Raw genomic sequence first — 23141 nt, forward strand, 5'->3', positions numbered from 1 at the left:
AAAAAAAAAAAGAAAAGAAAAAGAAAAAAAATGGTTACATATCCATTAAGTAAATGGTCCTGGGATTAGAACCCAGGTGATTTGGTTCTTAAAAGATGTTGGTGTGCTCAGAAAGGCCAGAATTTCAACATCAGAGATAGATGGGTGACAATGGGCCTGAAATTTCACAAACATACCTAAGAACATCTATTTCATCTTTTAGAGATTGAGCTTCATCTGCCAGAGTGGTTAGTTCTTCATTCTGTTGCCGAAGTTCAGAGATTTCCTTTTCTAATTCTTCACAGCGTATTCGATAATCATCTTTGGCTGCTTCTAGTCTGTAACCAAACCAAAATAGATTTGAAAAGCCCTTCTTGTAATCTCATAATTCTCCTTAGAAGAGTAAAAGAAAATAAAAACATGTAACGTGGGAAATAAACTTTTCTTGAAAATGTCTCTGGCTTGTGGCTACATTTGTCATGGACACAGATACACCTGCTCCAGGAGTGGCATGGACAGTAAGTGGTGACTCTATTACTGTCAGAAAGCTAGACATCATGGAGTAGACATCTCCAAATACTGCCGATATACTTTATTTTTTTTTTACTAAAAATTATTTTCCTTGTTGAAAATTAGCAAATTCAAGAAAATTAAGAAAATAAAAGTCATTCAATTTTAATTAAAATTTGTCAGTTGTGGGGCTTGAACTCAAGGCCTGGGTGCTGTCCCTGAGCTGTTTTGCTCAAGGCTAGTGCTCTACCACTTTAAGCCACAGCTCTACTTCTGATTTTTAAGTGGTTATTTGGAGATAAAAGTCTCTGCCAAGGCTGGCTTTGAACCATGATCCTCAGATCTCAGCCTTCTTAGTACCGAGGATTACAAGTGTGAGCCTCTGGTGCCCAGCTATAAAAACCATTTTAATTCAGACAGATAAATACTGTAGATATAATTTAAAGTTTAAACTTTTTATTTGTTTACTTGCCGGTCCTGGTGCTTGAACTCTTGGCCTGGGTACTGTCCCTGAGCCTCTTTGTGCTCAAGGTTAGTGATCTCCCAATTGAGCCACAGCTTCACTTTTGGCTTTTTTGAGCCTGGGTTGGTGTTGAACCGTGTTCCTCAGATCTCAGCCACCAGTGCCTGGCATTAAATGCTTTCATTAGAAAATTAAAATCTATTACTTTTAGAGTGGGTTCTAATGACTGAGATATAAGAATCACAGTTCAAAGCCAGCTCAGGCAGGAAAGTCCATGAGTCTCTAACCTACAATTAACCACCAAAAAGCTGAAAGTGGAGTTATAGCTCAAGTGGAATAGTGTTAGCTTTAAGCAAAAAGCTCAGGATCAAAGCTCAGGCCCTGGGTTCAAGCTCCAGAACTGGGCCCCCAAAACAAAACAAAAAAACCTGCTACTTGTTGAAAAATTGCAAAAGACAAAGAAGCAAAGAAAACAGACAAACAAAAAAAAAATCTGTTCACAGTTTTAGAGTATATCCTATAGTTTGAATTCTTTTCACATTTTTCCAAACTAGAATATTATTCTTACTTGTAAATAACCATATTTGTTTATTTAACATACATATATTCTTTCCTTAATTTGCAAGGCTATTTGTCTCTCCTGTCAAATATTTTATGCAGTTGATTATTTTTAATTTTACTTATATAATATAATTAGTTTTATTTAATTCAATTGATTGATTTTATACCTCATAGTTTCTGCTTTTAATGCAAGCTTTGAAAGTTCTTTTTTTGTGTGTGCTGGTACTGGGGCTTGAACTTAGGGCTTCATTTTTTGTTTTTTTTGTGGATCGTGGGGCTTGAACTGTGGGCCTGGGCACTGTCCCTCAGCTTTTCAGCTCAAGGATAGTGCTCTACCACTTGAGCCACAGTGCCACTTCTGGTTTTCTGGTGGTTTACTGGAGATAAGAGTCTCATGGACTTTCCTGCCCAGGCGAGCTTTGAACCATGATCCTCAGATCTTAGCCTCCTAAGTAGCTAGGATTACAGGCGTGAGCCACTGGCGCCTGGCTAATTTAATTTTTAAAATTATCTTTAAGTAGTTGTATGGAGCAGTTTCAATTCAACACATCTATTTATGAGTACCATGCATCTTAATCCATATTTACCTCTCTATCCTCAGATCTCAGCCTCCTGAGTAGCTAGGATTACAGGCATGAGCCACTGGTGCACCGGCCCTGGAGCAATTTTAGCACAAGGCTAGTGCTCTATTACTTGAGCCAACGAGACACTTCTAGTTTTCTGGTAATTAGCTGGAGATAAGAGTCTCATGGCCTTTGCTGCATGGGCCTACTTTGAACCTTGATCCTCAGATCTCAGCCTCCTGTGTAGCTAGGATCGTGGACATGAGCCACTGGCACCTGGCAGGGCTTCACATTCTTTGCTATCACTTGAGCCACTTCTGGCTTTTTGCTGGGCTCCAACCCAGGACCACATACACACACACAAATGCCCACACAGAGACCAACCCAAACAAACAAGGAAAATCTCTACTATAAATCCCTGTCCATGCCCAATTGTTTGTTTTATTGAAAGTGTTTTAGATTTTAGATGAAGACCATTGTTTTGAAGTTCTCAGGACCCTGCACTATCATTTTTCTATTTTTATTTTTATTTTTTTATTTTTTTTTGGGTCCGGTCATGGGGCCTGAACTCTGGGCCTGGGCGCTGTCCCTCAGCTCTTCAGTTCAAGGCTAGAGCTCTACCACTTGAGCCACAGCGCCACTTCTGGCTTTTTTCTTTTTGCTTATGTGGTGCTGAGGAATTGAACCCAGGGTCTCAGGCATGCAAGGCAAGCGCTCTACCACTGAGCCACCTTCCCAGCCCCCCTGCACTATCATTTTTCCTATCTTCTTTTTTTTTTTTTTAATTTAATTTTATTTTATTTGAGAACATACTGTACAGAGGGGCTACAATTACATGGGCAGGATAATGCATACATTTCTTACCAAGCATTGCAGCCTCCTCCTTTGTTTACCCTTCACCTCCCTTCCCAGCCTCCCCCCTCCCTCCACCCAATTATACCCCCCTCCCCCCCACACACCGACACTGTAAAGCTGGTTTTGACATGACATTTTGTACTTCTCATTGTTGCAACAGGTCCACCTGAATCCTTAAACGACTTGTTTGTCCCCATCTCTTCCACATGTTATACTGACATCAAATATAGTGAAAGCGAGGCTTTTTTTTTTCAATCTACTTTTACCACAAAGCTCCAAAGCAGGTAGAGGTGGGATAGGTGTATGGGATTGGCTGATGCATGGTTTCTTCCCTTCACTCATTTATTCTGCAGCTGCAACATTCCCTCTAGATGTATACTTATTTCATATTGAAATAAGAATTGGATGGGCTGGGAAGGTGGCTCAGTGGTAGAGTGCTTGCCTTGCATGCATGCATGAGGCCCTGGGTTGATTCCTCAGCACCACATAAACAGAAAAAGCTGGAAGTGGCACTGTGGCTCAAGTGGTAGAGTGCTGGCCTTGAGCTGAAGAGCTGAGGGACAGTGCCCAGGCCCGGAGTTCAAGCCCCACAACCGACCAAAAAAAAAAAAAAAAAAAGAATTGGAGATGCTATTTATTATATAGACTTTGTTCTTCACTTGCCTCAAAGTTCCTTATACCATATTCTTTTTTTTTTTTTTTGGGTCCGGTTGTGGGGCCTGAACTCTGGGCCTCGACCTGTCCCTCAGCTCTTCAGCTCAAGGCTAGTGCTCTACCACTTGAGCCACAGTGCCACCTACGGCTTTTTTCTTTTTGCTTATGTGGTGCTGAGGAATCGAACCCAGGGCCTCATGCATGCAAGGCAAGCGCTCTACCACTAAGCCACCTTCTCAGCCCCCTTTATACCATATTCTTAACGTTAAATAACATTTACCAAATTAAAAAAATTAAGATCTTAATGAATAGTCTTTTACCTGAATGTTTCTTCTTGTAGCTGCTCTAATTGAGTTTGGAGCTGCAAGTGTCTTCTTCCTGCTGGACTATTGGGATCTTCTATGGAATCAGATTGATTGAGTCTTTCCATTAATATCTGATTCTCTGCTAACAAACTACTCTTCTCCTCTTGCAATGCTGCAACCTGATAGAATATGAGAAAACAGCAGTTATTTCCTCTAATTACTCTGGTATCAGCTCGATCTCTCACAAGTTAACATAATTAAAGACTATTTTCAAGGGCGTTCAATCAATCTCTACTTAAAACATTTACATTAGAATATTGCACATGTAGAACAATATAAAAAAGTAAGAATTCATTCTTTTTATTGATTATTTTACTTATTTTGAGATGAAATTTTACTATGTAACCCAGGCACCTCAAACTCCTAGGCCCATTCTATCTTCCTGCCTCAGTCTCCCAAGTAGGCAAGGACTCCCAAGGACTACAGGCAAATGTCTCAACATCTGGTTTTATTCCATATTTGAAAAGATACTTCATCAAAGAATATATTTAAGAATACAGAAAGATTATTATCATTAGTCACCAAGGAAATGGAAACTTAAATCAGTGTTATTATATTGTCACAACAATGGATAAAATTCAAACTGACTATATCAAGTATTGTCAAAGGTAAGTACAAGCTTAAGTCTCTGATAAGAATATAAAATATCTCAAAACTTTGGAAAAAAGCTTAGCAATTTCTTAGTATACTAAACATATGACTACAAAGTAAATCTAAAAGCCATTAATTTCCTATGTATTCACGCAAAAGAAATAAAAGCATATGCCTACACATCTTACACAGATTTTTAGCAGCTTCACTTGTAATAGGGAAACACTGGAAATGATTCAAATCTATCAACTGGTGAATAAATGTCAATTGCAGTATGTCCATTCTAAAAGAATACCATTTGGCATTGAAGACAGTCACCTATTGATAGTGACAGCATGATGAATTTCAAAATAAAGAAAGAAACTAAACCAAAAATAGAGCAAATGTACTGTGTTCTTATTTATTTAGTTGTTCCTGGGCTTCACCTCAGGGCCTGGGCATTCAGCCTCTTGAATAGTTAGGATTACAGGCATGAGCCACTAGTGCCTGGTTGTGATTCCTTATTATTATTATTATTATTTTATTTTTATTTTTATTTTGGCTAGTCTTGGGGCAGAACTCAGGGCCTGAGCACTGTCACTGAGCTTCTTTTTTCTCAAGGCTAGCACTCTACCACTTGAGCCACAGTGCCATTTCTGGCTTTTTCTGTTTATATGGTGCTGAGGAATTGAACCCAGGGCTTCATGCATGCTAGGCAAGCACTCTACCACTAAGCTACATTCCCAGCCCCTGTATGATTCCTTTGTATTTTTGTGCTGGTCCTGGGGCTTAAACTCAGGGACCAGGCATTGTTCTTGTGTTTCTTTTGCTTAAGACTAGTGTTCTAGCACTTGAGCCATAGCTCCACTTGAGGTTTTTGTTGTTTTATAGTTTGTTTGTGATAAGAGTCTCTTAGACTTTCCTGCCTGGGGCTAGCTTTGAACTCTGATCCACAGATCTCAGCCTCCTGAATAGCTAGGATTACAGATTTAGCAACCAGCAACTGGCTTGTATGATTCTTCTGATATGCTTCTATAAAACAAAAAGTTAACCCATAGTGACAGAATATATAGACCTGAGGACTGGTGTGGGGATTATAAAAATGAAAAGGAAACTTTTAGACTGATGGCTTAATTATCTTGATTGGCAATGGCTTCACATGATTATTGTAAATCAAAATGCATTAAAATTATGCATGTTAAATTTAAGTTAATCCTAGCTACTCAGGAGGCTGAGATCTGAGGATCATACTTCGAAGCTGGCCTGGGCAGGGAAGTCCGTGAGACTCTTACCTCCAATTAACCACCAAAAAAAGCTGGCAATGAAGCTTGCCTCAAATGGTAGAGTACCAGCCTTGAGTGAAAAACACTCAAGGAACAGGCTGGGAATGTGGCTTACTGGTAGAGTGCATGCATGAAGCCCTAGGTTCAATTCCTCAGTAGCACATAAACAGAAAAAGCCAGAAGTGGCACTGTGGCTCAAGTTGTAGAGCCCTAGTCTTGAGCATAAAGAAGTTCAGAGATAGTGCTCAGGCCCTGAGTTCAAGTTCCAAGTCTGGCAAAACCCCCCCAAAACAAAAAAAACCCCAAAAGTCACAAAAACTCCAACCCCCCTCCCTCCATAAAACCCTAAAGGACAGTGTCCAGACCCTGAGGAGTTCAAGTACTGCTGTTCACATGCACACATGCATACACACACACACACACACACACACACACACACACGTAACTTACTATATATCAATTATGTCTCACAAAGGTAAAAAAAAAGTTTTTATACCTCCTTTCTTTTTAGCCACTTTCTCTTGAACATGTTCTATTCAAGCTCTGGCCCTCCCATTCTACTACTCTCAGGGCTTTTAAAGACCTCCATATCACCAAGATCTACAACATTTGATAAACTGATTGTTTCTGCTGAACTATTTGTCTTATGTTTTATTTTCCTCAGCTGATTCCTCTCCATTTCCTTGCTACTGCAATGTCTACATATAGAATGGCTTCCAGTTTTGTGGTTGTAAACAATATTTTCTAACATCTCAAAATTCCCCTTTCTAGTCAAGAACCATAAACTGACTAACATTTCCACTTGCATGTCTTAGTAGGAATCTCAAATCTAGTCTTCCCAGATGGACATTAAAAAAAAATCCTTTTATAAACTGACATATAATAGTACGTATTTCTGGGATAGCATGATTGATATGTGTATTAAAAAAACGACCTCCTATTTCTTCCTAACAAACTCCTTTATTTTTCAAGTAAATTCTAGACAAAAGATCTCACTTTTTATTTAACATTAAGATATTTTTACAACCTTACCTGTTCTATTAAATTTTTAATTTTGACAGCTCCAGACTTGGACTACTAACTCCCTATTTTTACCTCCCATGTATCTGGGATTACAGATACATTTCCCTAGCTTGTTTGTTTAGATGAGTATCACTCACTATCTTTTTGCTCCAATTTGTCCTGATTTGTAGTCCTCCCCATCTCCACCTCTTGAGTAGCTGGGATTATAGGCATGTACTACTGAACCTGACATTCTATGCCTTTATTTCATAGAACAGTATCTTCACTGAGGTGTTAAACAAATTGGAAATAAAAACCTCAAGTTTCTCCAAATTTCTTTACTATCTGCATAGCTTATTTTCTGTTTACTTGGATCCATTCCCTCTATGCTACAGGTTTTCCCTACAGTTAAGATCAGTTAGGCCAGGTGCTGTGCTGATGGTTGCTCACGCCTGTAATCCTAACTATTCAGGAGGCTGAGATCTGAGAATAGTAGTTCAAAGTCAGTCCAGGCAGGAAAGTCTGATGCTCCTATCTCCAATTAGCAACCAGAAAACCAGAAGTGGCTCTGTGGCACAAAGTGGCAGAGTGCTAACCTTGAGCAAAAGCACTCAGGGACAGTGCCCAGGTCTTGAGTTCAAACTCCAGTGCAGACAAAAAAAAAAAAAAAAAAAAAAAAGCCAGGTGCCAGTGGCTCACACCTGTAATCCTAGCTACTAAGGAGGCTGAGATCTGAGGATCGCGATTCAAAGCTAGCCCAGGCAGGAAAGTCCGTGAGACTCTGATCTCCAATAAACCACCAGAAAACTGGAAGTGGCGCTGTGGCTTAAGTGGTAGAGCACTAGCCTTGTGCTGAAGAGCTAAGGGACAGCACCCAGGCCCAGGACCAGAGTTCAAGCTCCAGGACTGACAAAAAATAAAAAATAAAAAAAAATTAATAGCAAGGTTTCTCCTAGCATTGCATTACATCTTGGCTTAAGGATATCCCATGAACCATGACACCGACATTTATGTAGTCAATCATGGGTAACAATTGAAGGCTTGGACTATTTTCTACCTCTAGTTACTATAATCTCAATTTACCCTTTTTCCTATCTGGATCTCTCTGGAATTCTCCCATCACAGTGTCCCCCTCTTTCCCTGCCACCCCAGCTTGGTCCTTATAGGTGCTATTAGCCACTATATTCTTTGCCCCTTTTAGTCATTTATTACTTCTCTTACTGCCCTTTGGCTTTCAGAAGTTAGTAAAGACTATGTGTTGGAATAGAGTGTTAAACATTACACATTCTGTAAGCTGACTGTTAAACTATCAGTAATTTGAAAGCAGAAGCTGAGAAAACATTTGCAAAACAGTATTCAGCAAATATTAAAAATACGCTTTTTTCCCCCAGCCCTCTGAAAGCCCATTTTATAAGTACACAACAAAGACTGCGCTAATATTTCTCCTGTCTCATAATTTTTTGTGAGTTTATACCATTTTAACTCATTTATTATTACCTTAATGGGTTTGCATTAAAAGAGAATTAATCTTTATTCAGCCTACCTCAAACAGAAACCTAGCTGGATTTTTATGTTTTTTTTTTTTTTTTGTCTAATTAAAGTTAAATTATAGCTAAGCTATACCATTTCATAATATATGGTGTATTTAATGTTATATGTGTATTTGATAATATACCTGCATATCCAATTCATGGCATCTCTGAGAAATTTCTTCCTTTGCTGACAAAGCTTCATTTAGCTCCTCTGTAGTTTTCTTCAACTGGTTAGAAACAAATACAAGAAATATTTCAATATGAAACAAGGACAATTTATAGTATACATGTACAACACAAAATTAAGGTATTTTTTTTCTCTTTTATTTCTTGTTGGATGGCATAGGAAGAAAGTCAAAAAACCCTCCACTAAGGCTTTTATCTTTTCTGGCCTTTGAACTTGGTTCTTTCCACAAACCAATTTTTTTGCACAAATTTTTCTTTATCTGGACTACATGTTCCTGGCAATGCAGGTTCTCTTAATAAATGAGAAATTTTGCTTTGATACAACATGTAAGAGAGGTATAGGGTTTCAATTGTTGAATAGTGTATTTTGACACAAAATTTTAAATCATATTTTAATACTAATTTGCATTACATTTAAAGTTTTTTAATTAATATTAACCAACACCCCCTAGTTGTGTGCCATCATTACACAAAATTCTGTTAGCAAATTATGAAAAGTAATTGAAATAAATTTTCATCAAAATGCATACAAGGTAAAAAAAATTAAAAATAAACACTAGACAAAGACAAATTATAGCTTGGGTTAAAATTCTATAACATGCAAAGATATTACTATAAGACATTTAGAAAACCTGGAAGAACAGGGAGAAATGAGAGAAGACAAAAAACAAAAAACATGGCCGGAGCTGCACTCCAACTCCAGCACCGCCTCTCGTTGCTGAGCTCCAGCTGAGGGAGAAAGGGGTAGCTAGGCCTCTCTGCCATGGCTCCACTGGTAGCAAAGCACCCAGGAAACAACTTGCAACAAAAGCCGTGTGCAAGAGCGCGCCCTCCACTGGAGGGGTGAAGAAGCTGCACTGTTACATGCCTGGTACTATGGTGCTCCATGAAATTAGGAACTTCTGATTGCAAGCTCCCTTTCCAGCATCTGGTGTGAGAAATTTTTCAGGGCTTCAAAACAGACTTGGGCTTCGAAGGCGCAGCTATTGGTGCTTTGCAGGAGGCAAGTGAGGCCTATCTGGTTGGCCTTTTTGAAGATACCAATCTGTGTACTATCCATGCCAAACTTGTGACAATTATGCCAAAAGCTATCCAGCTAGCACACAGCATATGTGGAGAACGTGCTTAAGAACCAACTAAAATGGGAGGCATTTCATTCTCAAAGTCCGCCCCCCCTCCTTTTCTTGTTATCAGTAGTTCTGAATGTTAGATTTTTTCCTCATGGGGTCAAAAGGTACCTAAGTATATGATAGCCAGTGGAAAAATAGGGGCAGAAATCAGGTATTGGTAGTTTTTCCATTTTCATTTATGTGTAAATTTTTAATATAACTGTGGGGATCTAATGCATGAATGCAAGTCAAAATGTTTTCAGTGATAAAAGTTTCATTAGTTCAACTTTATAACAACTATAAATAAACCTGTTAAATTTTTCTGGACAATGCCAGCATTTGGATTAAAAAAAAATAAGTAAATTTCTTATTGATGGCAACTAAATGGTGTTTGTAGCATTTTTATCATACAGTAGATTCCATCTGTTCACTCCATTTTTCTGAGTTGTCCTACATGCAAGTACATATTTTTAATGTTGCCTGTCTTCTGTGCTTTCTGTAAGTTTGCTATTAAAATATGTTATAAAAAAACCCACAAAAGTTTCTGTTCGTTCATTTCTGTTCATTCTTTCAAACATGTCCCAGAATAGTGCAAACCTGAAAACCAACAGTGTTCTTAATAGCATTTTTATCAAGTGATAAACTATAAAATAACTTTCCCATTGAAATTATAAAAATACAAACATTCCTTCAGAACATTTAATTTTCTGACAGATTCATCATTACCTCACAGATGAAAAGATACAGGAAACATCTTTAATTGAAGAATAAAATGATTTGAAAGAAAAAATATGTGTATGATAAATAAGCCATAACAGTAAATGCATGCAATTTTCCAGAAATTTATTTACTGTGTTTAAGTGTACACAGAGGTATTAGTAATGGAAAAAGAAAAGAAAATGACTATATAACAAGAATAATAGTAAGTTAAGAGAACTAATGTCATGACATCAATTATAAATGCATATAATTACAGACTTTTATAAACCAAATTATGAGTGTCTATTAACAAAGTAACTTCAGTGTCTATTAACAAAGTAAATTCAGTTCTTAAATTTTAAGTAAAATTTAAAAATACCAATATATTCCAGAGAAACTTTTAACTGAAGCATTGTTCTAACATATATGCAGATCCCTTGAAGGCATTTGTGTGAATAAAGACAATGAAAAATTATATACCTGGCGATCAAGGTCAACATAGGCATCATTTCCAGAAGACACGGGAGATTCTTTACTCATTAGCTGAAAGATTTAAATAACCACAACAAGATAAAAAAGATATTTTATGTAAGATCCATAACAAAATAAACATCCAACCACTATTAAAATAAAAAAAAAACTATGTAGAAAACAAAGTAAATACAATGTTTTCTTGTAATTATTTCTTTTGACTCTCCAACTTTCACTCCAGTTTAAAGCCTTCATTTAGTTAGAGGTATGTCCAAAATAGGACTGACAAAACTTTGTTTCCATTATCTATGTATAAGCTATCTAATAGTCAACTATCTTTGATAATCTATTGCACTCCATTTTGCATTATGACTTTTCCATATAATAAATGATTTAAAAAATAAAATTAGAGGGATGAATTCTGATGCTCTTTCACTGCAAGCCTAGCTATACAAACATCAAGTATTATCACTAAGAAGGCAAGAAAATTAAAAATGAGAGAAGATATTAAAAACCTGCCAAAAGACAGCATTAAGTGCCTATTTGTTTCTAAGAATACATGTGGACATCAGCCAAATTTTTGGATAATATTTATAAAAGCTTGCTTGTATGCACCCATCCCTCTACTTCCTCATTCCCTCCAATTCTTTGTTTCTTTTATCCTTATACTGTCCAGAGAAAGATACAAAGGGTATGTGAAAGGTTGGAAGGGAGACATTTTAGACTATTTCTAATTAACAGAATAGTACCCATTATAGAAGACTTAAAAAATAGAACAATTCTACCTAGAAATAACCAGTTTTTAGTATTTTATTTTAAAACAGTAAGAATTAGCTATTTACACCAACCATGAGTCTAGTAAAGTTCAAGTCAGAAAGATATATACAGTATTGTATGATAAAGCTGTGATACACTTCATAGACAGAATGCACCTAATTCAGAGGAGGGCAGAAGAAGGGAATGAAGATGTTTTCTTCCATACTTCTTTCTTTTTCCCCACTGTTACATTTGAGTCCTTACCACAACACAGCAGCACTTCTTGATGAAACTCTACATTTGAGTCCTTACCACAACACAGTAGCACTTCTTGAGGAAACTCTTAAGTATCCCTTCATACTGTCTCTCTATTCCAGTCATAGCCCATTAGTCCTGGATCTATTCTCCTACTGAATGCCTAGACTTCAAAATGAACATGGCTGTTTTCACCTACTAATGTTTACTTAAGTTTTCTTTTGCTAACATCATCAACTTATTATTGGGACTCTCCTCCTCTTTACTTGAGATTCTGTGGTTGGCCCTTTCTTTAACCAATTACATTTTCTATTTAGAATTAGATTTTGTGGCTTATTGCTTCAATAAGCCACAAAAATATTCTCAACTTTGTCTTTCCTCATTATTTCTCAGTGGTTAAAAAAGAAAATCTCAATCCAAGATTAGTCTAACCAAAGGTCAATTCATCTACTTCTTTTTTGGCCATATATATACTGACCATTTAAGTACTGAGAGAGCAAAAGAACTGAAACAAACTTAAAACCCCCACAAACTGGTGCTGCTATTAATAAAGTTTCCAATCTCCACTCTCAAAGCTGTTAAAAAAGAACAGCTATTGTGTTCCCAACCAGTAGCTTTTCTTTTCTTTTTTTAAAATCTCATTAGGGACTATTTTAATTCTTTCCTTCTCCTCAAACCTCATCTATTCCCTACATTTTGTATCAGAAAGTCTTGTTACCAGGTAAGAATTTCCATAATATTCAAGCATACAATTAACACTCATGTCCTTTTTCCTTCTTATCACACTACTCAGCTCTTCTTGTATACAAGGTTCATTCTGCTACCTGTGTGCTCAATTCATTCTTTCCCAATCTTCTCTAATACTCTATTCTATTTATTATCAATCCTCTTGCTTATAATTCAATCTCTATCTTCCTTTTCATTATGGTTTCTACCTATCAGCCTTTAAATAGTTAAGAAAGCTAGGTTGAGCTGGGTGTCAGTGACTCATGTGAGTAAACATAGCTACTCAGGAGGCTGAGATCTGAAGATCAAAGACAGCTGGGGCAGGAAAGTCCATGAGGCTCTTAGATCCAATTAAACATCAAAAAGCCAGAAGTGGAGCTGTGGTTCAAGTAGTAGAGCACCAGCTTTGAGCACAAAAACTAAGGGACAGTGCCCAGGCTCAGAGTTCAAGCCCCAGGAGAGGTACCACCAAAAAGAAAAAGGAAAAAAGAAAAAACCTAGTTAGCTCACACCTGTAATCCTAGCTGTTCAGGAGCAAGAGACCAAGAAGACTGAAGTTCAAGACCAGTACAGGCAAAAAATTGAGATTCCACCACAACCAATAAAATATGGGCATACTGGTAAATACTAGTCCTTCAAGCTATGTAAGAAGTTCAGAGAGAGGGATGAAATCCTAGCTACTTGGGTAGGCTGAGATAGGAGTTTTGAGATTCAAAGTCAACCCTAGCAGAAAAGTCCATGAGACTCTTATCTCCTTTAAGCTACCAAAAAAGCTGGAGGTAGAGCTGTGAACTGTGGCTCAGGTAGTAGAGTGCTAGCCTTAAACAAAAGAAGCTTAGGGAAAGCACCTAGGCCCTGAGTTCAAGCTCCAGGACCAACATACACATACACAAAAACCACTACCAACAAGGTGGGAGGGAAGGAATGGTAGGGGAAAAACAAAGGAGGAGGTAACAATGCTCGATAGGATATGTACTTGTTACATTACTCATGTAACTGTAACCCCTCTGTACACTATTTTTACAATAAAAAACATTTCTAAAAAAGGAACAAAGTATTAATAACCTTGAAAACACTATATTAGATGAAAGAGATCGAACACAAGATACCAGAATGTATTATTCCTCTTATAGAAAATATCCAGATTTTAAAAAATATTGAGAGACTGGTTGACTTATTAGAGAAGGAAAAAAAATGTGGAATGACTGCCTGTTTAATAAATATGAGGTTTTCTTTTTAGGGTGACAAGTTCTGAACTAAACAGTGACGATGCATAAAAAATACTGTCGCTCACGCCTGTAATCCTAGCTACTCAGGAGGCTGAGATCTGAGGATCGAGGTTCAAAGCCAGCCCGGGCAAGAAAGACCGTGAGACTCCTATCTCCAATAAATCACCAGAAAACCGGAAGTGGCACTGTAGCTCAAGTGGTAGAGCGCTCGCCTTGAGCTGAAGAGCTGAGGGACAACGCCCAGGCCCAGAGTTCAAGCCCCACGACCGACAAAAAAAAAAAAAAAAAATACTGTCAATCTATTAAATGTCACTAATAGAAAAGTTTATATTATGTATACTTCATCATCACCGCATAATTACTAAGGTCTTGTTAGCAGCTCTCCCTCTTTCTAGCCTTGTTTTCCTCTAGCCCGTCCTTCCTATTGCACAGATTTTCTCAAATACAGACTTGAATGTATTCTCTCTTTAGAATCTACTTTCTAAAATTGTAATACTTAACTGCACAATGTCTTAATAATTTTGTTTCCTGTTTCATCTCTTGACTACTCTCCTCACAATATTACTATGGGTACTGATTTTTAATTGAATTCCTCTATATATTGCTTTCTCTTGCTTCCTGGACTCCAAAACCATTCTGCACTTCTCTTATTTCACCTCACCTCACCTTTCAGAATTTTTAATCTCCTTAGAGAAGCTTTACTTAACACCAAAACAGTCTTAAATAATTCTTTTTAGATGTTTTTATATTTTCTTCATCATGGTGCTTTCAACTGCGTTTCAACCCTAGTGTCTACTTGTGTCATGGTAACCAATACTAGAATTAATCGGTATCAAACAATTATTTGGTAAATGAATAAAGTATCTATGTAATAGGTATACTTTAAAAATCGAATTGGCATCCTATCATACATACAATTGTGTATCTCATTTCATTCAAGTTTTCAAATTTGTCCATTCTTTTTTATCATGTTACACATTTTAACATGTTATCAGCTATATAATATTCCATTGGATGGAGTTACAATAATTTAAATACTAGCTTACTAACAAAATTAGAAAACAGAAATAGTAGAGTATGCAACAATCAAGAATGCTAATATGATAAATGTATTTTTACTCATTTTAATTTTGAGGGGTGTGGTACTGTGTTTTAAACTCAGGGTCTTATGCTCTTGCTTGGCTTTTTCACTCAAAGTTGATGCTCTACCACTTGAGCCACATATCCATTTCTGGCTTTTTGTTGGATAACTGGAGAAAAGAACTCACAGATTTATCTGCCCAGGCTGGCTTCGAAAATCTACCTTCACATCTCAGCCTCTTGAGTATCTAGGATTACAGGTTTAAACCACCAGCATTCGGCTTAATTTTTAACAGAAATGAAACTATACTACTCATGCTTTCTACTTTGGTGTCCTTTATTTTGTGTTGCATAGTTTCTTCCATAGCATTAAATATTTTTCAAAAGTATGCTTTAATAACTATGCAATAAGCCAATATATACCATAATGAATTTATCTACTGCCATATTGCTGGGTATTTAGGTTATATTTAATGTTTCAATAGTAGGAATAGTACTGAGGTAATTATTCTGAGGAGATATAGTATCAGAATGGTTATAGGCATGATCTGAGTTCTACCTGCCACTACTTTTTGTGTGAAACTGAGCAAATTACTCACTTCCTATGCTTCAGTTTTCTATTTTATAAAATGATGACAATACCTTGTATTTCCCAGGATTATAGTGTAAATGCTTCTTCATTTTATTATTATTGTTTTGTTTTTTTTGGGGGATCCGGTTGTGGGGCCTGAACTCTGGGCCTGGGCACTGTCCCTCAGCTCTTCAGCTCAAGGCTAGCGCTGTACCACTTGAGCCATAGCGCCACTTCCAGCTTTTTTCTTTTTGCTTATGTGGTGCTGAGGAGTCGAACCCAGGGCCTCAGGCATGCAAGGCAAGCACTCTACCACTGAGCCACCTTCCCAGCCCAGTCATTTTATTATTGTGATAAAATATAACATAATTTTTTCATCTGAGTAGTAATTACAATTAATTTAAATTAATTAATTAAAATTAATTTAAAATGAGTTAACTGATGACACTGGTTAGTGACTACCAGCACTATCTAGCATATAATAGGTTTTAAAACATGTTTACTATTATTATTATAGTTTGCCTTTGTATTTCATGTTTCTTTTAGGATAAGTTCTTTATTTTTTAAATTAAAAAAATTTTTTTTTCGCTGGCCGTGGGGCCTGAACTCTGGGTCTGGGCGTTGTCCCTCAGCTTTCAGCTCAAGGCTAGCACTCTATCACCTGTGCCACAGCACTACTTCTGGCTTTTTTTTTCTGCTTATGTAGTGCTGAGGAATTGAAGCCAGGGCCTCATGCATGCAAGGCAAGCACTCTACCACTGAGCCACCTTCCCAGCCCAGGATAAATTCTTTAAAGTACAACTAAACGATTGGTTGCAGTAAGGTAAATACTGTTCTTTTTCTTTTTCCTATTCTTGTTTAGGAAAAGAATCCTTACAGTCTATGAGCACCAGGAATAAGAACCACATTTTTTTCAGTTTTGTGGATAACTGTGTGACTGTGGGTGAGAAGCCATACAAGTTTACTAAGAAGTACATTCCCTTCATTCTTCTTACTGGTTGGACTGTGAATGTGAAAGTGGGAGCTTGGGAATCAAGTAGAACCACTCAGTGGGAATTGTGTAAAGATTGCACAGATTTTTTTTTGGGGGGGGGGTTGGTCATAGGGCCTGAACTCTGGGCCTGGGCACTGTCCCTTAGCTAGCTCAAGGCGAGTGCTCTACCACTTGAGCCATAGCTTTTTCTGCTGATGTGGTGCTGAGGAATCAAACCCAGGGCCTCATGCATGCAACCACTGAGCCACCTTCCCAGCCCAGGATAGCACAGATTTTATTAGGTTGATCTTACAGAAAAAAAGCTAGGTCACTGGTAACTAAAGAGAAGCCATACCAATCTAGGACTAAAGTACAAAGCAAGCTGGTATCTTGCTTGGATAGTAATCATTTTAATCCTCATCTAAAAGCTAATTGTATAGGACTGTAAAAGATTACCTGGATTTACACTCTTGCTATCAGTGCCAAAACATAAATGTGATCAATTTTTCAAAATACTTTGTTTTTTTGAAAGGTACTGTATAGTAAAAATCTTGGCTGGCCTTTTCCTCCAGTTCCTAAAAAGTAGTCTCTAAATCTTGGGGATTTTCCTATTGAGAACAGTGTCTATTATTTATAGTCAGTTAAGAAAAATGAATACAGGTCGGGGCAAGCCATGCCAAGTAGATCAACCACACAATCTACAAAGTTGGAGCTGGAAACCAATTTCAAGCTCATGGCCAGTGATTCAAATAATCACTTTAAAGTAATAAATTCCTAATGAAGACTCTGGATATAAAATGCCACATGAACTTCCCTGTTTGGGAAAACTCTGTATATTGTCATGAGATAAGCCAGAAAATAACATGTCCAGAGGGAAAAGACAACAAAAGCTTTGCATTTAGAACCATCTCAGATATTTACCTTATGTTTATTTTGCTTAACATTTTAAAAACGCATCCATTTGCTATAACTATTAACATTCCTGAATTCTAGATCATTTTAGTGAATTATGAAACTTAAGTGTAGTGGGAACCCCTGAATTTAAAGCAAATTGTTCAGATGTAAGGTAGTGTGGATACTGCTGAAACTGGAGCTAGTCTCTGAGGGGATGACTGTGTCCTTAAACCGAAATATGGCTCAACTCTGGGTAGTGTCAGAGATAAATGCAAAAATGTATAAGACAACACAATTTATATTTGGCATTTTCCCTGTCATGTAATTTCCTATTAGTTGCATATTCCTATCAAATCTGTAGTTTTCATTTCCTTTAAGATTGTGCCTCATTTCTTTTATGACTGAAAAGATTCTCACATGTTGAGATCAACTAGCTATTAGATATTGTACTTTTATAAGTTTATGATCTACATATTCAACAGAAATTGCCTGGGATATGACTGGAATTGGACTCACTTTTGTCAAACAGAGAACCAAATATTAAATGTGATGTAGGCAGCTCATTTATAATAGATATTACTTATTATTATATTTGGGAATTAGTCTACAATTTCTGGCTCATTAAAGGTATATATATTTTTTTTTGTAGCAATGGGGAGCTCATGCTCTCTCTAGGATATGACAGGATAGTTTGGACTGACCAGAGCAAGTTTCAAATCTGACTCCCTATAGCAAGCACCTCTTATCTTTGACTTCTAGGACCACACAGAACATGCCTGTCTTCTGTATCCCTCAGAACTATATAAGTCTGTAAGGGGAGGCACAGAAAAAAAAAAAAAAAAGAGAAATGGAAACCTCTGAAGTCACAAATCCAGGCCAAATAGCGACAGTTCCTCCAACTATTCCTTGGAGATGAGCTCCAAGCCCCTCCTAACATCCTCACTTCCTGTGAGCACGTACCAGTATACTTACAATGTATGGGACTGAGAGGTTGAATGTGTATTCCAGAAGATAGAGAAGAGCAGGGCTGGGATCTGCCTTTGGTCTCTTTACCTCTTACCATTATATCCCAAGTTCACAATAGCTGACTAGCATTTCTGCTCTGTGCTTCTCTCACTCCTTAGAAGGCCTTTCCCTGCTAGATAGCTCACCTCACTGGGGTCATGAGCCTACTCTGAGCCTAGTTTGGTAGTTGTGTGACCTTGGGAAAGGGTCTAGCTATCTGAACCAGTCTCCTCATCTGTGCAAAGGATTATCAGAGTACCTATCTTTAGATTGATGTCTTGGGCAGTTAATGAGATAATAGAAAATGTCTGACACATGGCAAGAACTCAGTATATATTAGCTCTTTTTCCCTTTCCCTACTTCTCAGTCCCAAGGCCTGGCTAACAGCTGGGGGCATCTCCAGGCCTGTGTGTGATGAGGAAGCCAATGGGTGGAGTAACACAACAGTAAGCAGATGGCCTGGATTTCCGGGGACAAGCCTAATTTTAAATATTCTGTTCTGTGATCAGATCATGCATTAGACAATCTTGATTGATTTTTTTAGTTGAAAAATATGACCATTAGAGTTGATAATGACATAGATCTGATTCCCTAGTGTAGCTCAGCAAGCTCAAGGACTTTGCTGCCTGGGCTGGCTTCATACAGTGACCATCAGATCCCAGTCTCCTGAGGATCTAGGATCATAGCCTCCCCTTTTTTTTTTCCATTAAAGATATTTTTAAAAATGAGGGAATAGATACATTTATATTTGCAAAGGAAGCATTTAAAATTTAAATAAAGAATTGTGAACTGGGCATAGATGGCTCATGCTTATAATCCTAACTACTCAAGAAGTTGAGATGTGAAGTTGTGGTTCCAAGTCAGCCCAGGCAGGAAAGCCTTGTGAGACTTTTATCTCCAATTAACTACCCAAAAAAGCCAGAACAGGAGCTGTAGCTCAAATGGTAGAGCATTAACCTGGAGGAAAAATCTCAGGGACATAGATAATGTTAAAGGACTATTTCTTAAAGAATTTTTGGACTGAACGAATGAATTATATGACTCATCAGGATGGAAAAAAAATGTCATTAGCACATGTAAGTTTTCTGCCATTGTTGAATTTCCTTCTTGGCTCAAAATTGGATTTTCCCCTCCATTTTACTGAATATAAATAACAATAAATTTGGAAAAAAAAATCTCAGGGACAGTGCCCAGGCTGAATTTGAGCCAATAGCAAAAAAAAAAAAAAAAAATGTTTTAACCAAGTATGATTTTTAAAAAATAAAGTAAGTTCTATCCTAAGTGTAAAGAAAAAGTAGGGGAATGATGATGATGATGATGATGATGATGATGATGATGATGGTAAGAGCTTAAGAGTTTAAGTTATATGAGGCCCTGAACAAAATTTGTCAAAAAATGAGTAGATTCCTTTTCAAAATTTTTAACTTCTATTACTTAAACTTAAAATTTCTATTTTAGTTTGTCACAAAGTATGCACAAACTCCAACATACCTCTTGAATGGCTGTCATGACAACATGTTGAACTGATTCTTCCATCATCATAATGGCTTGAATGTATTCTGTAAACAAGAACAATCTGGAATGTCACTATTCAAGTTAAAAACAGTCCAAGGAGTAAAGGCTAATACTTCATTGATTTTTATAAGTGGTTTCCTATGTGTTAACTCTTCCTACAATCTCTCATACATCGTTAGTGTGCCTCATATACATGCCACAGTAAAGGCTGAAGACGACTGCATTTATCTTCCCTGAAGACATTTTTTTCTTCCTTTTACCATTGCTTATAAAGTTGAAGCTCAGCTAAAGATCAGTGAATACAGCATGAGTATAATAAATATGCATCAATGTGAATGATGAAATGGCAAAGTCTAAAGCCAGAAAGAACTTTTCTAAAATCCAAGCATTATTGTTCACATTATTCTTTACTACATTGTTTAAAAAAATTCTGAAGTCTTGCCGGGCGCTGGTGGCTCACGCCTGTAATCCTAGCTACTCAGGAGGCTGAGATCTGAGGATCGCGGTTCAAAGCCAGCCCGAGCAGGAGAGACCGTGAGACTCCTATCTCCAATAAACCACCAGAAAACCAGAAGTGGCGCTGTAGCTCAAGTGGCAGAGTGCTTGCCTTGAGCTGAAGAGCTGAGGGACAGCGCCCAGGCCCAGAGTTCAAGACCCACGGCCGACCAAAAAAAAAAAAAAAATTCTGAAGTCTTTATTAATCTTATGTGACATCAAGGGTTGAATGGGGCAAACTCTTAACTTCATATTTTGTACAACAGAGGAAAAAATCAATGAAACCGACACCTGCTTAGGACAAAGGAATTTAAGATAGAAACTCTTCGTACTGCTTATTACTGTATGATTTGGGGTTTAAAATAATGTCCCACTGGGCTGGGAAGGTGGCTCAGTGGTAGAGGGCTTGCCTTGCATGCATGAGGCCCTGGGTTCTATTCCTCAGCACCACATAAGCAGAAAAAATAAAAAAGCCAGAAGTGGCACTGTGGCTCAAGTGGTAGAGTGCTAGCCTTGAGCTGAAGAGCTGAGGGACAGCGCCCAGGCCCAGAGTTCAGGCCCCACGACCGGACCAAAAAATAAAAAATAAAATAAAATGATGTCCCACATCTTTACTATGCTAAAGAAACAACCACTATAGTCTAATTCTTACCAGAACTAAAAAGAGAAAGATTTCTTAGCTGTTACTATTACTAATGTTGAAAAACAATTCCTTTCTTTCTAAAAGCCTTGCTTTAGCCAGGCACTAATAGCTTATGCCTGTAATCCCAGCTACACAGGAGGCTGAGATCTGAGGATCATGGTTTGCAGCCAGCCTGGGCAGAAAAGTCTCTGTGAACATATCTCCAATTAACCACTCAAGAACTGGAAGTGGCACTGTGGCTCAAGTGGTAGAGTGCTAGCCTTGAGCACAAAGAGGCTCAGGGACAGCGCTCAGGTCCTGAGTTCAAGCCCCACAACTGACAAAAAAAAAATCCTTGTTTTAAATTTTTCTCAAATCCAATAATGGATGACAAAAGTATACTGACCATAAAGTATCAACAGGTCAGGTGGATTCCAAAGTAAATATATACTTTACAAGGTAATGAGGAAGTTTTTACCTGAACTTGCCTCTGTGATTCCACATACACAAAATTCAAATACAAAATAATTTCACCACTCCAAATACTTGTTTAGAGAAGTCTTAATGTGAAATTGTCAAAGTAATATTTTCATAAAAGACTCATACATTTGGAAGGCCAATCTGTCTGTAATCCTCTACCAAACAGGTAACTAGTTTTATAAAAAACTAATCTTATATCATTACTAGTTATTAATATTGTAATATTCTAGTTGTAAATGTCAAAGCTTTTAGCTTATCAAAAATATATTTTTTGTTTTGTTTTTTATTTGTCGGTGGGGCCTGAACTCTGGGTCTGAGTGCTGTCCCTTAGCTCTTCAGCTCAAGGTGAGCACTCTGAGCACAGCACCACTTCCAGTTTTTCTGTTTACATGGTGCTGAGGAATCTAACCCAGGGCCTCATGCATGCAAGGCCAGCACTCTACCACTGAGCCACCTTCTCAGCCCCAAAAACATGTTTTAAGGAACTTGTACCCACTGAAATTTCAGTGTGGTTATGCATACAATATACAAAACACAACTAAATCTTAATCACAAATTTTAGGGCAGAGGATAACTATATTATGACTTAATTACTATTTGGTAAATATAGAATTCTTTTAAGCTGGGGTCAGTGGCTCATACCTGTAATCCTTGCTACTCAAGAGGCTAAGATAAGAGGATTGTGGTTTGAAGACGGACTAAGCAGAAAGTGTACGAGACTCTAACCTCCAATTAAACACCAAAAAAGTAGGAAATAGAGCTATGGCTCAAGTAATAAGAACACTGAGTGTAAGCTAACAAGCTCAAGGACTTTGCCTAGATGCTGAGTTCAAGCCTCAGGACCAGTGCAAAAACAACCAAAAAAAGAGAATTCCTTTAGCTTGAGCTCAATTTTTATTTAGTTTTCTGAATGATAACCACTATATTACTGAAATACAGCAAGAGAATATTTTTTAAGGTATTCTACTCTAAGGTATCAAACACAGAAACTAGTGTAGTGAGGATGATTGACCAGCCCTCAAAATGAAAGACTGTGAACATAGAAGAAAGGAAGCAGTGACATGTAATGGGGAAAAGAAGCTTAATGGTAGTCTACCAGAAGCAAAGAAGTAACAGTGGGGCAGGGAGGTCAGGATGTTAGTAGGTGTGAGAGGGGAAGCGTTAGTTAAGAAGCGGTGTTGCCACGTCAAGGCCCTTCCCCGCGAACACCGTAAAATGATAAATGATAAAATGATGATGAGAAATACATTAGTGTGTAATATTTTAAATAGAACATGATTTACATATCTGTGAAGTCTAAAACACAATTACATGTGATTACTGAGTACACATTTATGAAGCAATGTTGGAGAATGAAGTGCACTATGCAAAAGAGTTTACCCTGAATCTTAGCTGTCCAAACTCATAGCCTGGTTTAGCACAAATTAAGCTTAAATGTGGAAGACATTTTTTGTCTTACTTGTCTCTGACAAGTAAGAAATATTGGCACATCAAATATTTATGAGCCCCAACTTCCTAATTTGTAAAACCATTTTTGTTTTATTAGTGTCTAGCACAATATCAGATAGAAGAAAATCAAATGTTATTGTCAGTGTGTTTTTTACTACTAAACTGCCTTTTCCAACCTGTCATACCTAATTCACCACAATTAGAGAAGTCAGTCAAGAAAAAAGTTAAGTCAGTTAAGTCAAAGCTCTTAGCAACTGCTCCTCATTTCTCATTCTACCTCACAGTACTG

The 23141-nt window shown here is 37.5% G+C and overlaps 1 protein-coding gene across 1 annotated transcript in view; it reads right to left on the reverse strand.

Annotated features, from left to right (window-relative positions):
• The window catches only part of Hook3 (hook microtubule tethering protein 3), a 152699-nt gene that overhangs the window by 66238 nt on the left and 63320 nt on the right, over window positions 1-23141 (reverse strand). The window contains exons 6-10 of the mRNA XM_070016050.1: window positions 19783-19850; window positions 10812-10874; window positions 8481-8564; window positions 3906-4069; window positions 177-317 (exon numbers count right to left, since the gene is read on the reverse strand). Of these exons, the coding sequence (XP_069872151.1) occupies window positions 177-317; window positions 3906-4069; window positions 8481-8564; window positions 10812-10874; window positions 19783-19850 (520 nt within the window). The remainder of the gene's footprint in view (window positions 1-176; window positions 318-3905; window positions 4070-8480; window positions 8565-10811; window positions 10875-19782; window positions 19851-23141) is intronic.

This window comes from Dipodomys merriami, unplaced genomic scaffold (assembly GCF_024711535.1).
Source record: "Dipodomys merriami isolate MVZ:Mamm:240054 unplaced genomic scaffold, mDipMer1.0.p SCAF_12, whole genome shotgun sequence".
Lineage (NCBI taxonomy): Eukaryota > Metazoa > Chordata > Mammalia > Rodentia > Heteromyidae > Dipodomys > Dipodomys merriami.